Source organism: Podarcis cretensis (assembly GCF_951804945.1).
Source record: "Podarcis cretensis genome assembly, chromosome: 1".
In the NCBI taxonomy this organism is placed as follows: Eukaryota; Metazoa; Chordata; class Lepidosauria; order Squamata; family Lacertidae; genus Podarcis; species Podarcis cretensis.
In genome coordinates, this window is record NC_137170.1 from 69,604,382 (window position 1) to 69,617,849 (window position 13,468).

General features: G+C 39.2%; 1 protein-coding gene across 4 annotated transcripts in view; it reads right to left on the bottom strand.

The window, feature by feature from the left end:
* Window positions 1-13,468, bottom strand: part of USP47 (ubiquitin specific peptidase 47) — a 64,530-nt gene that overhangs the window by 19,723 nt on the left and 31,339 nt on the right. For 3 of the 4 annotated variants that reach the window (XM_079965735.1, XM_079965734.1, XM_079965736.1), the window contains 15 exons: window positions 12,947-13,078; window positions 12,421-12,497; window positions 11,976-12,031; window positions 11,346-11,458; window positions 9,848-9,952; window positions 9,284-9,491; window positions 8,913-9,028; window positions 8,605-8,724; window positions 7,513-8,293; window positions 5,908-6,083; window positions 4,887-4,967; window positions 4,182-4,297; window positions 3,587-3,705; window positions 2,596-2,726; window positions 263-310 (listed from right to left, as the gene is read on the bottom strand). In XM_079965735.1, the coding sequence (XP_079821861.1) occupies window positions 263-310; window positions 2,596-2,726; window positions 3,587-3,705; window positions 4,182-4,297; window positions 4,887-4,967; window positions 5,908-6,083; window positions 7,513-8,293; window positions 8,605-8,724; window positions 8,913-9,028; window positions 9,284-9,491; window positions 9,848-9,952; window positions 11,346-11,458; window positions 11,976-12,031; window positions 12,421-12,497; window positions 12,947-13,078 (2,379 nt within the window). Of the gene's footprint in view, window positions 1-262; window positions 311-2,569; window positions 2,727-3,586; window positions 3,706-4,181; window positions 4,298-4,886; window positions 4,968-5,907; window positions 6,084-7,512; window positions 8,294-8,604; window positions 8,725-8,912; window positions 9,029-9,283; window positions 9,492-9,847; window positions 9,953-11,345; window positions 11,459-11,975; window positions 12,032-12,420; window positions 12,498-12,946; window positions 13,079-13,468 lie in introns of all 4 variants that reach the window. The other variant, XM_079965737.1, reaches the window with a different exon arrangement.

Genomic DNA, 13,468 nt, shown 5'->3' on the forward strand with positions numbered 1-13,468 from the left:
ACCTTAGCAAAAAGAGCATCTATACAACAAGAAGATACATACATGGGTAACTGCAGATACTGTAAGACCATCAGTGAAAGCGCTCATCATCCAGATCCCTGCTCGCCATTTACTCTCCTCCCCACAACAGAGGATTTAGCATACCATCCACTATGGTATGAGTACAGAGACTCTTGTGTCAAACAGCTAGTGCATAGGAATGGGCTTTCATGTTAAAAGTTAAAAAAACACTGCAGGATTAAGAGAAAAATAAAATTCTCACCTTTGCAAACTCAATGTTTTCTAAAAGGATTCCACTTATTTCACTAAGCTGTAAAAAAAATTCAGTGCCAGATTTATTTGATGAAGAGATAACAAATCTGCTACTTTATCACAAATTGCATTTATGTTTTATGCACATTTAAAGTTCTACACAAAATGTTATTTAAAATATTTCTAAATGTTCGTAAATATAGTATACAATAAGACATTAAATCCACATACAAATACAATACAATATTCATTATGCAATTTATACAGAGGCAACAAAATAAAAAAAACTAAAAGATTGAGGCAAAATAACCCTTCATAAATGGCAGGGCTGAGAAAAATGTCTCAAGCATGTCTGCCACTGCAGAAAGAATTTTTTCCTTAGAACATACATACAAAACTCTGCCAAGGACTCAAGAGAAAGTCCCCAAACATCTTAAGGATATAGACAGGATGGCTTGACAGGAGACATTTCAGACCCAAATTGCTTAGAGCTTTAAAATACTTGGACTTGGAAATGAACAGGCAGCAAGTACTGTACTAACAGAAGTTTCCTTGTCTTCAAGGGCAGCCCCACATATAACCCATTACAGTAATCCAACTGGAGGGCTACCAAATCATGGATCACTGTGGCCAAGTTATTTTCAAGGCTAGTTGAAGCCTCCAGCTAGCTGAATCTAGAAGAAGCTACTTCTTGCTACCAGGGACATCAGGGCTTCAAGTGTCAAGACTTGACATAACAATCAGCACAAAATCCTAAGAAGTGCAGCTTTTCACATATTGAATGCCATTTGTAAATACCGAACAAAACCTCTGTTGGCAAACTGCAGGTATGATTTTTACATGGATATGTGAACTTCTCAGCCCCTATCAACATAACTAACCACCATCAGCATGTGTCTCGTCTGGATTAAGCCTCAGTTTGTTGAATGACTTCCATGATGGGGAAGAACAGAGGTCACCATCACATAGGATGGATATGGAAAGATGTACAGCAACATAGTTAATTTTCCCTCCAGTTGGGGTTAATCAATTACCGTATTTTTCGCCCCATAGGACGCACTTTTTCCCCTCCAAAAATGAAGGGGAAATGTGTGTGCGTCCTATGGGGCAAATGCAGGCTTTCGCTGAAGCCTGGAGAGCGAGAGGCATCAGTGCGCACCAACCCCTCTCGCTCTCCAGGCTTCAGGAAGCTATCCTCAAGCCTTGCAAGCCCGGCGGGAGTTCCTGCGGGCTCACAAGGCTTGTGGGCAGCAGCCTGCAGCCCCGGCGAGTGTCCGCAAGCCTTGCGCGCCCAGCAGGAGCTCCCGCCGAGCGCGCAAGGCTTGGGGCGGCAGCCTGTTGCCCGAAGCACAGGGAGCCCTCCGGAGGGCTCCCCGTGCTTCGGGCGAGTGTCCGCAAGCCTTGCGCGCCCGGCAGGAGCTCCCGCCGGGCGCGCAAAGCTTGGGGCGGCAGCCTTCCGGCCGAAGCACGCGGAGCCCTCCGGAGGGCTCCCCATGCTTCAGGCGAGTGCCTGCAAGCCTTGCGCGCCCGGCAGGAGCTCCCACCGAGCGCGCAAGGCTTGGGGTGGCAGCCTGTTGCCCGAAGCACAGGGAGCCCTCTGGAGGGCTCCAGTGCTTCGGGTGAGTGTCTGCAAGCCTTGCGTGCCCGGCAGGAGCTCCCGCCGAGCGCGCAAGGCTTGGGGCGGCAGCCTTCCGCCCGAAGCACAGGGAGCCCTCCGGAGGGTGCCCCGTGCTTCGGGCAGACGTGTGCAAGGCTTGGGGCGGCAACCGCGGCTGGGGGGGAAATAATTTTTTTTTATTCATTCCCCCCCCCCAAAAAAAACCGATGTGCGTCCTATGGGCCGGTGCGCCCTATAGGACGAAAAATATGGTAACTACAGAAGGGGCAAGGAACTCAGAAGCAGGGGCCCAATATGGCAATCCAGGCCTCTCTATTCAGCCCTTGGGACTTTTCCTAGGTCACATCCTTTCCCCCCAGTCCACATCCCTCACTCATCCTGCTCTTCCAAGTACTCTTTTCTGGCTACAATGTATCCTTAGACTGATCACTCTTGATTGTTTGAAATGGAAGACAGCAAGAAGTGTGTGCATATAGAAACCTCTGACTTCTATATGGCTGAAAGGTTTAGAGTCACATACATTTTTCTGCCCACCTTTGCCTCTGACCCCATCTACCACTGGTATGCAATCCTCAGAAGTTGCTCATAAATAAATGTGACAACTCTTGAGTTGAAAAATGTGTCAATAGGAGAGGTAAAAGCTGCCCTGACCACAATTAGCAGGTAGGGTGTTGGATGACTCCCCCCCGCCACCCGGACCTCCATAGGACTGCTCTGTAATTTACCTTTTCTTTTAATTCATCAACACTGCTGCTCTCCAAAACTACTTCCTGAAATGGATCCAGCTTCATCTCTGATGGCCTCCACCTTCTTGACAGAACAGCAAGCTGTGACATAGATTTCATTTTTTCTGCTCCTGAAGAAGATTTGATAAACTTATTAGCTGAGATGGCAAAGTTAATGTGTTTAATTGGAGAAAAATCATTTATTGACATTTCTTAAGAACTGGAAATACAAGGACTTTTTGCATAAGAGAAAATGAACTTGCAATATCTGGATTTGAATATTGAAAAAAATGGCTTATAGAAAATAGAATAATTAGATGCTAATGGCATACTATATTTAGCTGAGGAACAGAGAACCAGAAATATTTTTATCTTTTTTCATTTTCTCTTTTGTCTCCACACCCCCTCTTTCCTTTCCATCTTTTTGCTTCTGATCCTTTTTAGATTAGATTTTAAAACTATTTCTTTTATTCTGGTGTATTATAAAAAGATACTTTGTACAGGGTATGAACTTTCGTATATCTCTGGATAAGTGTCACTAGACATTAATTTTTAAAAGAAAATATTTGAGATAATGTAAAGACTTTGAGCAAGTAGTTCCACAGATACAGAATTAAATATTATGTAGTCTCAATAAAAACTATTTGCAGAACAGATATTCACAAATTCTTTAAGGATAACCATGAATAACATTTATAGGTTTTTAATCTAGTTTCTAATTTTAACTTCCACCCTGCATATGAATCTCTCAAAACTGATTATGCTAAGACATCTCACTCACACAGTCAAGAAATTTAATACAGCTCCTGCCACTCATTTGTCCCTTTTGAATTACTATAATACATTAATACACATTGGTTGCACTTAGTCTCACTAAAATGTGTTTTTAAAAAACCGATAATTTTCTGATAATATAGCTAGCTAATTCTGGTACAATTAAAAGGCTTCCAACAGTTTAAGCTAAATAATTTTTACTGTGCAATCTTATTACCATCAAGTATTTCTAGGAAAACCTCCCAGTTACTTGAAATATTAATGTCTTCTTCATAAACATGATAATCCAGAAACACAGTTCCTGGATTTTTCCAGGTCTTCTTTCTCAGGCGAAATCTACAGGAAAAAGATTTGCAGAAATGTTAGCATATGTCCATAAACAAAACCATGATCAAGATTAAGGCCACAGTATTTAATCTGAATAATGCCTTGTTTACATTAGGGAAAGGTCATGTGTTCTACTACAAGCACTTAGCTAATTTGAGCTAAGAGGGCTAATACAACTTTTCAATATCCATATGGAATCCTTTGTTTTTTAGGATAATGTTTGAACTTGCAGAAATGGAGCAAAGTTTTTGTTCCATGAGAAACAATATAAAGTCTGATGCAAAGACAGATATTGTGTGCTACTAGGTTTCCCATGTCACTCTATATTTGCTCAAGATTTAATTTTAAAACACGTAATAAAAAAAGTAGCATTTCCCCATACTTTTTGCTTTAAATGGCAAAAATCAACAGTACCCCATTTTTTATAAGTATCTTGAGTTCAGGCTTTAGGCACCTCACATAAACTTCACTGTAGTGTGATTTACCTGTCAATAGTCAGATCTAGTCCACACTGTTCCCTGAGCTGAGGAAGTAGCTCCTCTTTTGACTGCCGCACAGTCATTCCTTTAGCAAAAACAGAATCTAGAAGAAACTTACAAGGCTGCAAAAACAAATGTAAAATTATTAAGCTTATTAGAGAAATCACTCTCTGAGACACTCATAAAAGGTGGAGTTATAAAATACAGGGCTGCTGCCATAGCCTCCATAGCACTGAAAAAAATACCCCATGGTTTCCACACATGATCACCACCAATGTGGCAAAGACTATTTAGGATTTCTGTTTATCAAGTATGCAGAACTCAGTAATAAAGCAATGCAATTCTTTAAAAGTGCAAATTACTGGTTTGTTGTTATGTGTCATGTCCATTTAATGATTAAGGAAAATACATGTCACTGTCTTGTGTTGTACGAACTCAACATCAATGGTTTAACCAATTATTGTTAACAATTATTGTTAGTTGTGCATTTAACATATAAATTGTGGCATGAATCTGTTGCAACTAAGTGACAACAGATTCATGCCACAATTTATATGTTAAATGCACAACTTTTCCCAGAGATAATTTCTGTTTTTTGTCACACTGGCTCCCATAAAAAGATGATGCACATACTCAAATAATTAAACTGTAAATGGTCAACTTTCAGATGATAAGCTAGCCCAAACACAAGTTTTTTCAAGCTTTACTTACCTCTGGATCATTTACCAAGAGCTGATAAACCTTGACTCTGTATTCACCTTTCTTCAATGCTCTCCCAAGCCGAATTGTTATCTTTTAAATTAGAGGTGGGAAAAATAGAAACAAGATTAGATGTTAGCTGTTATCATCAACATGGAATATAGTCAATACCAGGCATGTCAAGTGGCAGGGGCTGTGGAGTCTTCAGCCCCCCCCAAATTTTTCAAGAAAGGACCTGGGCTCCCTCAAAATCCTGTGGCCTGCTCCACCTCCTTGCTGATGTTGCATGGGCAAGAGGAGGCCGAGTGTGGAGCCCGGCGGCTGCACTTTGCTGGCTTTTCCCCGCCCGATATTGTGCGGGGAGGAGGCCGAGCACAGAGTACAGCTCCGCACTCCCCATTCCCCACCCAGTGTGCGAGCACCAGCATCTCGGTGGCAGGATGCCTGCGCATCCTGGCCTGGCACACAAGCGCTAGCAGCTAGGTGGGAGCGGGACACGTGACGTGGAATGTGACGACACATCACACAATACATCCCAACAATGTGGGGGTCAAGTCGATGCCCTTAGTCAATACAGCAAGAATCATAACCACCAGAAGGCCCACAGATTGGTATGTTGGTATTTTGATATTACAGGCATGAGGGAATGGTTGCACTACAAAATTTAGAGTCTCAGATTTTAGGAGGGTGAAGGAAGGTGTGGCAAGAAGCTTTAAAAAGGGTGTTCAACAGACTCAAGTCAGGGATATATTTTTTTAATGTGGAATATACTATTTGGGTTAGATGGCCCACCCAAGTCATCTAGCTACAAGTAAGGTGAAGAGAAAATACAGTTTCAATTATGGAATATATATATATTTAACAAAGTTTCATAAATTACCCTAGTTGTAGAATGTGGTTTTTCCTATGTAGCTACTAAGTCCCTATATTGCAACACAGAGACAAATGCTTCACATGCAAAATATCTGAATAATCCCCATATTCTGGGGATTATTTACCTGCATTTCAGTATTTAACAGCATATTTTGCTAACCTTGTTGTCATCTGAGAAGGATGAAAGGGTCTCATTCAGCCGAACACTCTCAAACTCCTGATTGCTGGCATAAACTCGAAAGACCTTAAACTGAGAAGATGGAACGCCAACAAAAGGCTCCAAGTGTTGTTTGAAGGCAGAGAGCGTAATTCTTTTATCAACATGAATCAATAGCCCTAAAGCAAAAAAGAAAGAAAGAAAGAAAGAAAGAAACCCAATGAAATTCTTTGTGCATAATGTATACTTGCTAATATCTACTATGCTACTCCTGTAATGTAGCAGTGTCAAGTGAATCATCTTCAAGTGCTCTCCACTAAGTGCAGACTGTGAACCCCAGTTCAGCAACGAGTAGAATGGAATGGATGTACATATCTGCTTTGCTAACCCTACCCCCATTCACTACAGTGGTACCTTGGGTTAAGAACTTAATTCGTTCCAGAGGTCCGTTCTTAACCTGAAACTGTTCTTAACCTGAGGTACCACTTTAGCTAATGGGGCCTCCCGCTGCTGCTGCACCACCGCCACACGATTTCTGTTCTCATCCTGAAGCAAAGTTCTTAACCCGAGGTACCATTTCTGGGTTAGCGGAGTCTGTAATATGAAGCGTCTGTAACCTGAGGTACCACTGTATTAGGAAACAAAAACCAAACAAAGCCTGACACTTTTCTTTTTGACAGAAGTAGATAAACTTTATAGGCATAGTTGCCCTTTCAAAATGAATCATGTTTGCCAAATTACAGGCACACAGGTCCAAGAGTTTGGGGAGGATGTCATCCCCTCCTCCTGAAAAGGAACTGTCTCTAACTTTCCCCCTTTTTTGTTATGCAGAAGAGGCACAGCATATTTGCAGCATTTCCTGTCAACTACAGAATGGCACCTACCATTTTCACTCAAATGCAAATACTGTGCCAAAATATGAAGATTAGCCGTGCAGGTTTCCAATAAAATATTGGGCAGTAGAAAATTCCCCACACCTCATTCTCTTATGTTCTTCTAAAGGCAATATTCAGCAGGGTCAATACAACAGATTTTCACTTGCACAGTGGGGCCTCCATATCCTGCAGCTCTCTGCAAACCTCCAAAATCTGCTCTAGAGGATTGAGGGACCAGACCAGGGGTAGGCAACCTAAGGCCCGGATGCGGCCCAATCGCCTTCTAAATCTGGCCCGTGGATGGTCCGGGAATCAGCATGTTTTTACACAAGTAGAATGTGTCCTTTTATTTTAAATGCATCTCTGGGTTATTTGTGGGGCAAAGGAATTCGTTCATTTTTTTCCTTCAAAATATAGTCCGCCGCGCCCCCCCCCCCAAGGTCTGAGGGACAGTGGCCCAGCCCCCTGCTAAAAAAGTTTCCTGACTCCTGGACCAGATCCTCCAAATTAGTTACAGAGATGCAGCGGACTGTACAGTGTATAAGAGGAAAGGAAAGATCTGTTACATCTGGTGAGCCAAAATTGGATATCACTCTGAGTATCTAGGAGCATCTTTCTCCATTATGTAAATACGTGTGTGGGTAAATTTACAAATTTTGTTGAAAGGAGGCATGCAAACGTAAAATAATAAAAATGTACATTTCAAAACATATGTTTTGCCTTTCATACATACATTTTTGCCCCTCTCCCGAACCTTCTTCTGCAACGTAGGGCTCTGCTTTGAAATACATATATTGTGCTTCTCCCCTGCTCTTCCCACTTTCATCATATTCACTGTCGGTTCCAGAATCCTCTTCAGCTGTATCCCATGTTTCTTTTTTCCCTTCGTTGGCTTTGGATCTCCGACTGCTTGTTATACTGTGTGAGTCAAGTCCATTGGCCAAGGGTATAGCAGCGCTGTCTACATTGCACAAGGTGTCACTACTGTGACTGGAACTAAGAATATCACTGTCCACCGAACTTGTACTCCTGTCATTATTCACATCAGAATCTGATCGCTCCTCTGACTGGAAATTATCTGGATCAGAAACCTGTATTTGGTTTTCAAGTTCTCGGTTTTCTGCTGATACTGATGAGTCTACCTCATTTGAAGGCGATTCAATGTTTTCAAAGTCACTTGCCTCTGTGCTCTTGCTACTGTCTCCATTATCACCTTCTTGCTGCTGCTGCTGTAGAGATAAGGTTTTAAGTTTTTCAGTGCTTTCTTCTAGGATAGCTTCTACTGATTTCATATTACCTAGAGGTCCTTTCACTCTTTCACATATTTCATCTAGATTTCCAGAGTCTCCACTGGCTTTCTGTAAAACTGTCCGCCTGAACTGTGATCCAGGAGATTGTTCTGGTAATGAAACGTACAGTCTGATTGTATTTGCATGCCGATCTAGGAGTTTCCATAACTGTGAATCTGTAAATGCCAGTTGTCGATCCTGAGACTCTGAACTTTCAATAAATACCTAAAATATAGAGATGAAATGAAGAAGAAAAATTCTGTTTCATAAGGAGTTTATGTATAGAGCACTCAGATATGGAAATACACAAAGGATGCACCTGTCAATTAAGTTATTCTTACAGGACAGGTCTATGGTCTTAGCCAATACTGCTGAAATCTAGACAATGGTTATTCTTTGAAAGCCACCCCATCTCATTTTGTTTTCATATGCCATTTGAGATATAGGTTTTTTAAAAACACATGTTGACATACAGTGGATTTAAGAAACAACATTAGCACTTCCCAAGAAAAACCTAATTTAACATAAAATCTTACTTTATTGCTCCTAAAAAAGCCTTCAGCTTTAAGTGTTTTGTTAGCCACACCGAGGAGACGCAAATCATTGTAGCAACGTTCCAGCACAACCCGCATTGTTTCAGCCGGCAAATGTACAGTCTAAGTAGGCCAAAAGAAATAAGATACTGTTAATCGTTTTTTGCAAGCTGACTATAAAAAGATAATCTGCATATAATTTCTGTTCAGGGTACATTTTATAAAATATAGATATTGCTATATCTTTATAAAACACAAATGCCATGCAAGAGTGAACTTTGCAATAACACAAGATGATGCAATTGATTTACCTTTGAAATGAGATGCTTAAATTCCGTAACTGTCTGGTTCAAATAAGCACGAACACTAATTGGAGGAGCCACAGTTTCTTGCTTTAGGTCAACATCATGAACTTTTACCATGACTTCTATCAAAATAAGAAAATAAATTATCACACATGAAGACACATTACATGAAAAGAAGAAAGATCATCATTTCAACAGCTACAGCCATTTAGTATATAAATTAATCTCTCTTCAGAGAAAGCACATAGCATAATTTTATAAAATGATTTCAGAAGATTGATTCAAAGATCTCTCAGTTTAGCTAAATTAAGCATGTTTATTGAAAGAATTAATGCTTCTTAGTCATACACAGGGAATCTTTAAGAAATATTACTTACCACCAGGTTTGTAACACTGGAAAGCTTGGTCAGGTCGCCTTGTTTCCAGGAGTAGATCAAACATGTATGTTGATTTAACACCTCCAAGCAAGATTCCCATTGGAGTGTCCTCTTCTCCTTCATATGATCGCTCCAAATAGTCGTGGAACTCATCATATTTAACAAGACGACAGCAATCCATGGGAACCGCTTCTTCTAAATCCATTATCTAATGCAAAGATGAAGAATAATTCCTTGAAATGTACAGTAATTCTGAGCAAGCATTCAGTCAAAACTGGAGTAAAAGGGAACTATTATTTCAAGTTTTACAATTTGATCAACTGGTTCTAGCCACCGTGAGTTTAAGAAAACATGAGAAATAAATATAATGTTAAGAGGTGTTTGCATGCTCAGTCTAGACATGTCAAGATTCCCCTCAGCCCTACTAAAAAGTGGACCAGGAAAATTCTACTTTCAGTGTTGTTATTGTCTAATGAAGACTGAGCTAATTAGTTAAGGTTTACCATGAATACATGGATTTATACCCAGTGTATAAATTACAATATGAAATACATTATACTGTACCTTATAGGCTAACTCGACAGCTTCCTTCAGAGTCTTGTCCTTGTGAACTTCTAGTTTATTCTCCATCATTATTTGTTTTACAGGATGCAAACAGAACAATTTTATCTGTATAGTCATAAACAAAAGGATCAAGTCAAATAGATTTGAATACATTTGATAGGTATGATCTATGAAATTATAAAAATGCAGTAGTAGTATCTAGCAATGTTTAAAGAAATATGCTCTATGCACAATCATTTTGAGCAGAAGGTGGGTTCACAAAGGGAAGATTGGGGGGGGGGGAATTGAAGAAAAGCATGCAGGCATATAGCTTGTTCTTAGCCTAATAAAACTACGGTTCCTGGAACTCTTAACTGGGCAATTGTCAGACAAGGCAATTAATGAAAATTTAGACCTACTGTACTTGGGCAAACTAGGTCCCTAGAAATCTATAGTGTAACAGTAATTTGTTAGCACAGCATCAAGCGGGAACATGCAGACAATTCAGGTATCAATGACCACTGATGTAACTGATGTGCATATATTACACCTCTTTTGTGGAGACAAATACTACAGGGTACAGAAAGTCATCTCTTCACATTAAAAGGGAATTTCTGGTTAGAGTTAAAAACTCCCGTAACTCAGTGCATGTTTCTTGCAAACTGAAGAGATGCATTTATTCACACTCATGAATTCTGTAATATTTTCATGCAAATAAAAAAAAAATAGTTCATTTTGGCTCTACAAAAGAATTTCTGTGAAACTACTGGAATTTGTAGATTAATTTATTTTTCTTTAATGAAAAAACACTGCCTAATTAGAAACATGCATTCAATTTCAATAATTTCAATGGGAATTGAAGTGAAAAAGCAGAGGAAAAAAGCACCAAGAATCTAGATCATAACCTTTTGACAACAGATTAAATAATAGCTCAACCATCCCCACAAAACCCAACTTCAAAATATTGTAAAAGTATGATATATTTGGATTAACACTAAATCCTTGCTAGTTTCCAACAAATGGCTGCCTATTTGCTGCAAATTTAGCTTTTCTTCGCTTGCCTTCTGCCTTAAATCCCATATAATGAGTTAGCATGGCTATTGAGAGACAAATGCCCACATTTCTTTCTCTCCATTAAGTTGGTATTGTTGCTGATCTCCATTTTTCCAAAGAAAAATATTGCTGCCTATCAACTAACTATATGATACCTATTTTATATTGTAAACTGCCCTGTGATTCTCAGATGAAGGGCGGTATAGAAATTTAATTAATACATAAATAATACTTAATATTCCTCTCTAACTTAATCATTTTTATAGTTTAAATGAAGAAGAAAATCACAGGGGCTGATGGGAGTAGCAGCCCAACAACATCTGGAGAGCCCTAGGTTGGTGATGGCTGTCTTAATTTGGGATTGAGTCTTGACTGATTTCCATGGGATGGGGTCAATGCACAATCCCACCACAAATTCTACTGTGAAAGCACAAATTCTATCGAGATGAAACATGTCAGAACAAACCTTGCAAGTATTACGCTCTATTTCACGTTGTCTTTTTTCTTGTTCTTCCAACTCCTTTTCTTTTTCTACAAGTCTTTTAATGTGCTCTGGATATTCAGTCACTTCTAGGAACTCTAACAATGCAAATAGGCAAAAGTTCAAATGAGCTACTCTTTCAGAACGTTCAGTACTTTGCTTATTCTTCATCTAAAATAGAGATCAAACCACCTTACATAACTGCTTCCAGGCAGCCTATCATATAAACAGTACTGACACATATCCCATTAGCCTTAGCAGCAGAGCTGTATCATGCGCCTTCAAGACCATCTCAAGGCCAACAGCAGAAACACCATACCTTTAAATTCACTATGTAATTTTATCTGTTGTACTGTTTTAACATTTTACCACAACATGCCCTGACTTGCATTTTAAAAGTATTTGTGTAAGTGAAGACACTGGTTTTGTGAAGTTTTTGTTTCGTGTTTTTTTAAAAGTATTTAGCTTGACGTGCAACACTTAGGAAACTTAGTAAACAAAAAAAGAGAGGGTGTGAATTACTTTTTATATTAAAAGAGACAGTTGTCTTTACTCATTTCTGCAGTTTTTGTTGTTGTGATGTATGAAACTATATTTATGAAAACCACCACTTACTTGCATTCCTCGTTGTATCCTTCAGTCTATATATAAGCATGTATGCATTTGTAGAGCTGTTGGGAAGATTTCAGAGTCAGTATCTATTGTGGATGTGGAAAAAACCACACCTGCACACAATATCTAATCTAAATGTTTATAAACATACCAAAGTCTTAATAACACAAACACTTTTTACAATTAGCATAGCAGAGCTCATGACCTAGCAATAAAAAACCCACCTCTTTGATTAGGCTAGAGACTACCTAGGGGTGAAATCAAAGTATTTTGAGGGAGGAGAGACGAAGATTTGTGTCTCCTCTCTCAAAATACTTTGATTTTACCCCTAGGTAGTCAACAGAACATACTGAGAAACCTTTTATCTATAACTCTGAATATAATTATATTAATTCAGAAAATTGAGTTGTACTATACAAGTTTTATAGTGTATTTAAACTTTCCTAACCTTGCAAAAGCACTGGAATAATACCCTCTGCTTCCAGATGTTCCGCCATAAGTTTTCTTAATGTCTTCATGAGTTATCTAGGGGAAAACATGGCACATAATTTTCCTTGTTAATTACTTTGTCAGCTACAGTAGTATATCTAAACTGCAATATTAATTATGGGCTACACTACAGGGCTGATATAAGCTATTCTCTCCACTTTAGCCCAACCCCCATCTAATGTCTCTAGACAAATGCTACAATGTTGTGGCAAGTCCGCTCAGACCCTACCCTGCAGTATGCGGAATAAACTGCACTACATGACTATCTTAAGGCAGTCTGCCACAGTCCTTTCCAACCTGCAGTATAGAGAATTAACTGCATTTGCTTTGAAATTTGAATGGTTTTTTGAACTGCAATCTTCATGATCCCCTACCCCAAGCCTGTCAATATGTACCACTAGCTTACAGGTGCTGCCATTATAGTTACATGAGAGCAGGCACTATGTCTCAGAAACTGGAAACTGAATATAAGACAATTAACTTACCTTGCTAACATGTTGATCATTGAAGCTGTACCATTGATCATCAGTGAACGATTTTATGCATGCATAGTAATGGCCTCCAGCTGCACTTCCCGAATGGACCATGACAGAAAACAGTTCATATAATAATGAATTCTGTGAGAAGGTAGAAACAAACATATTGTTCAGAAAAAGGCTACAATTAATTTTTTTGCAGGATTATATAAAATTAAAATTTAAGATTTGTTCAAGTTTGACGGTATCTTTCTTGATTATAGCAACCATGCACTAAAAGGTTAGTACTAATACTTCAAATTTATTCCTTAGTAGCTACCACACCATTAAGTAACTCCTTTCAATGGACGTTTAACCAACATCTATGAGTATCTAACAGAATACTTCTGGAACAGCACATTTTAAAAAATTGTAGAAATTTTTCAGATTATGATCCCATCCTCTAACATAGTCATAGTACCATCTAAAAACATTTAAACCATTTCTCTTCCTTCACCAATTTATTAGTATAGTAAACAGCATTGGATTGTG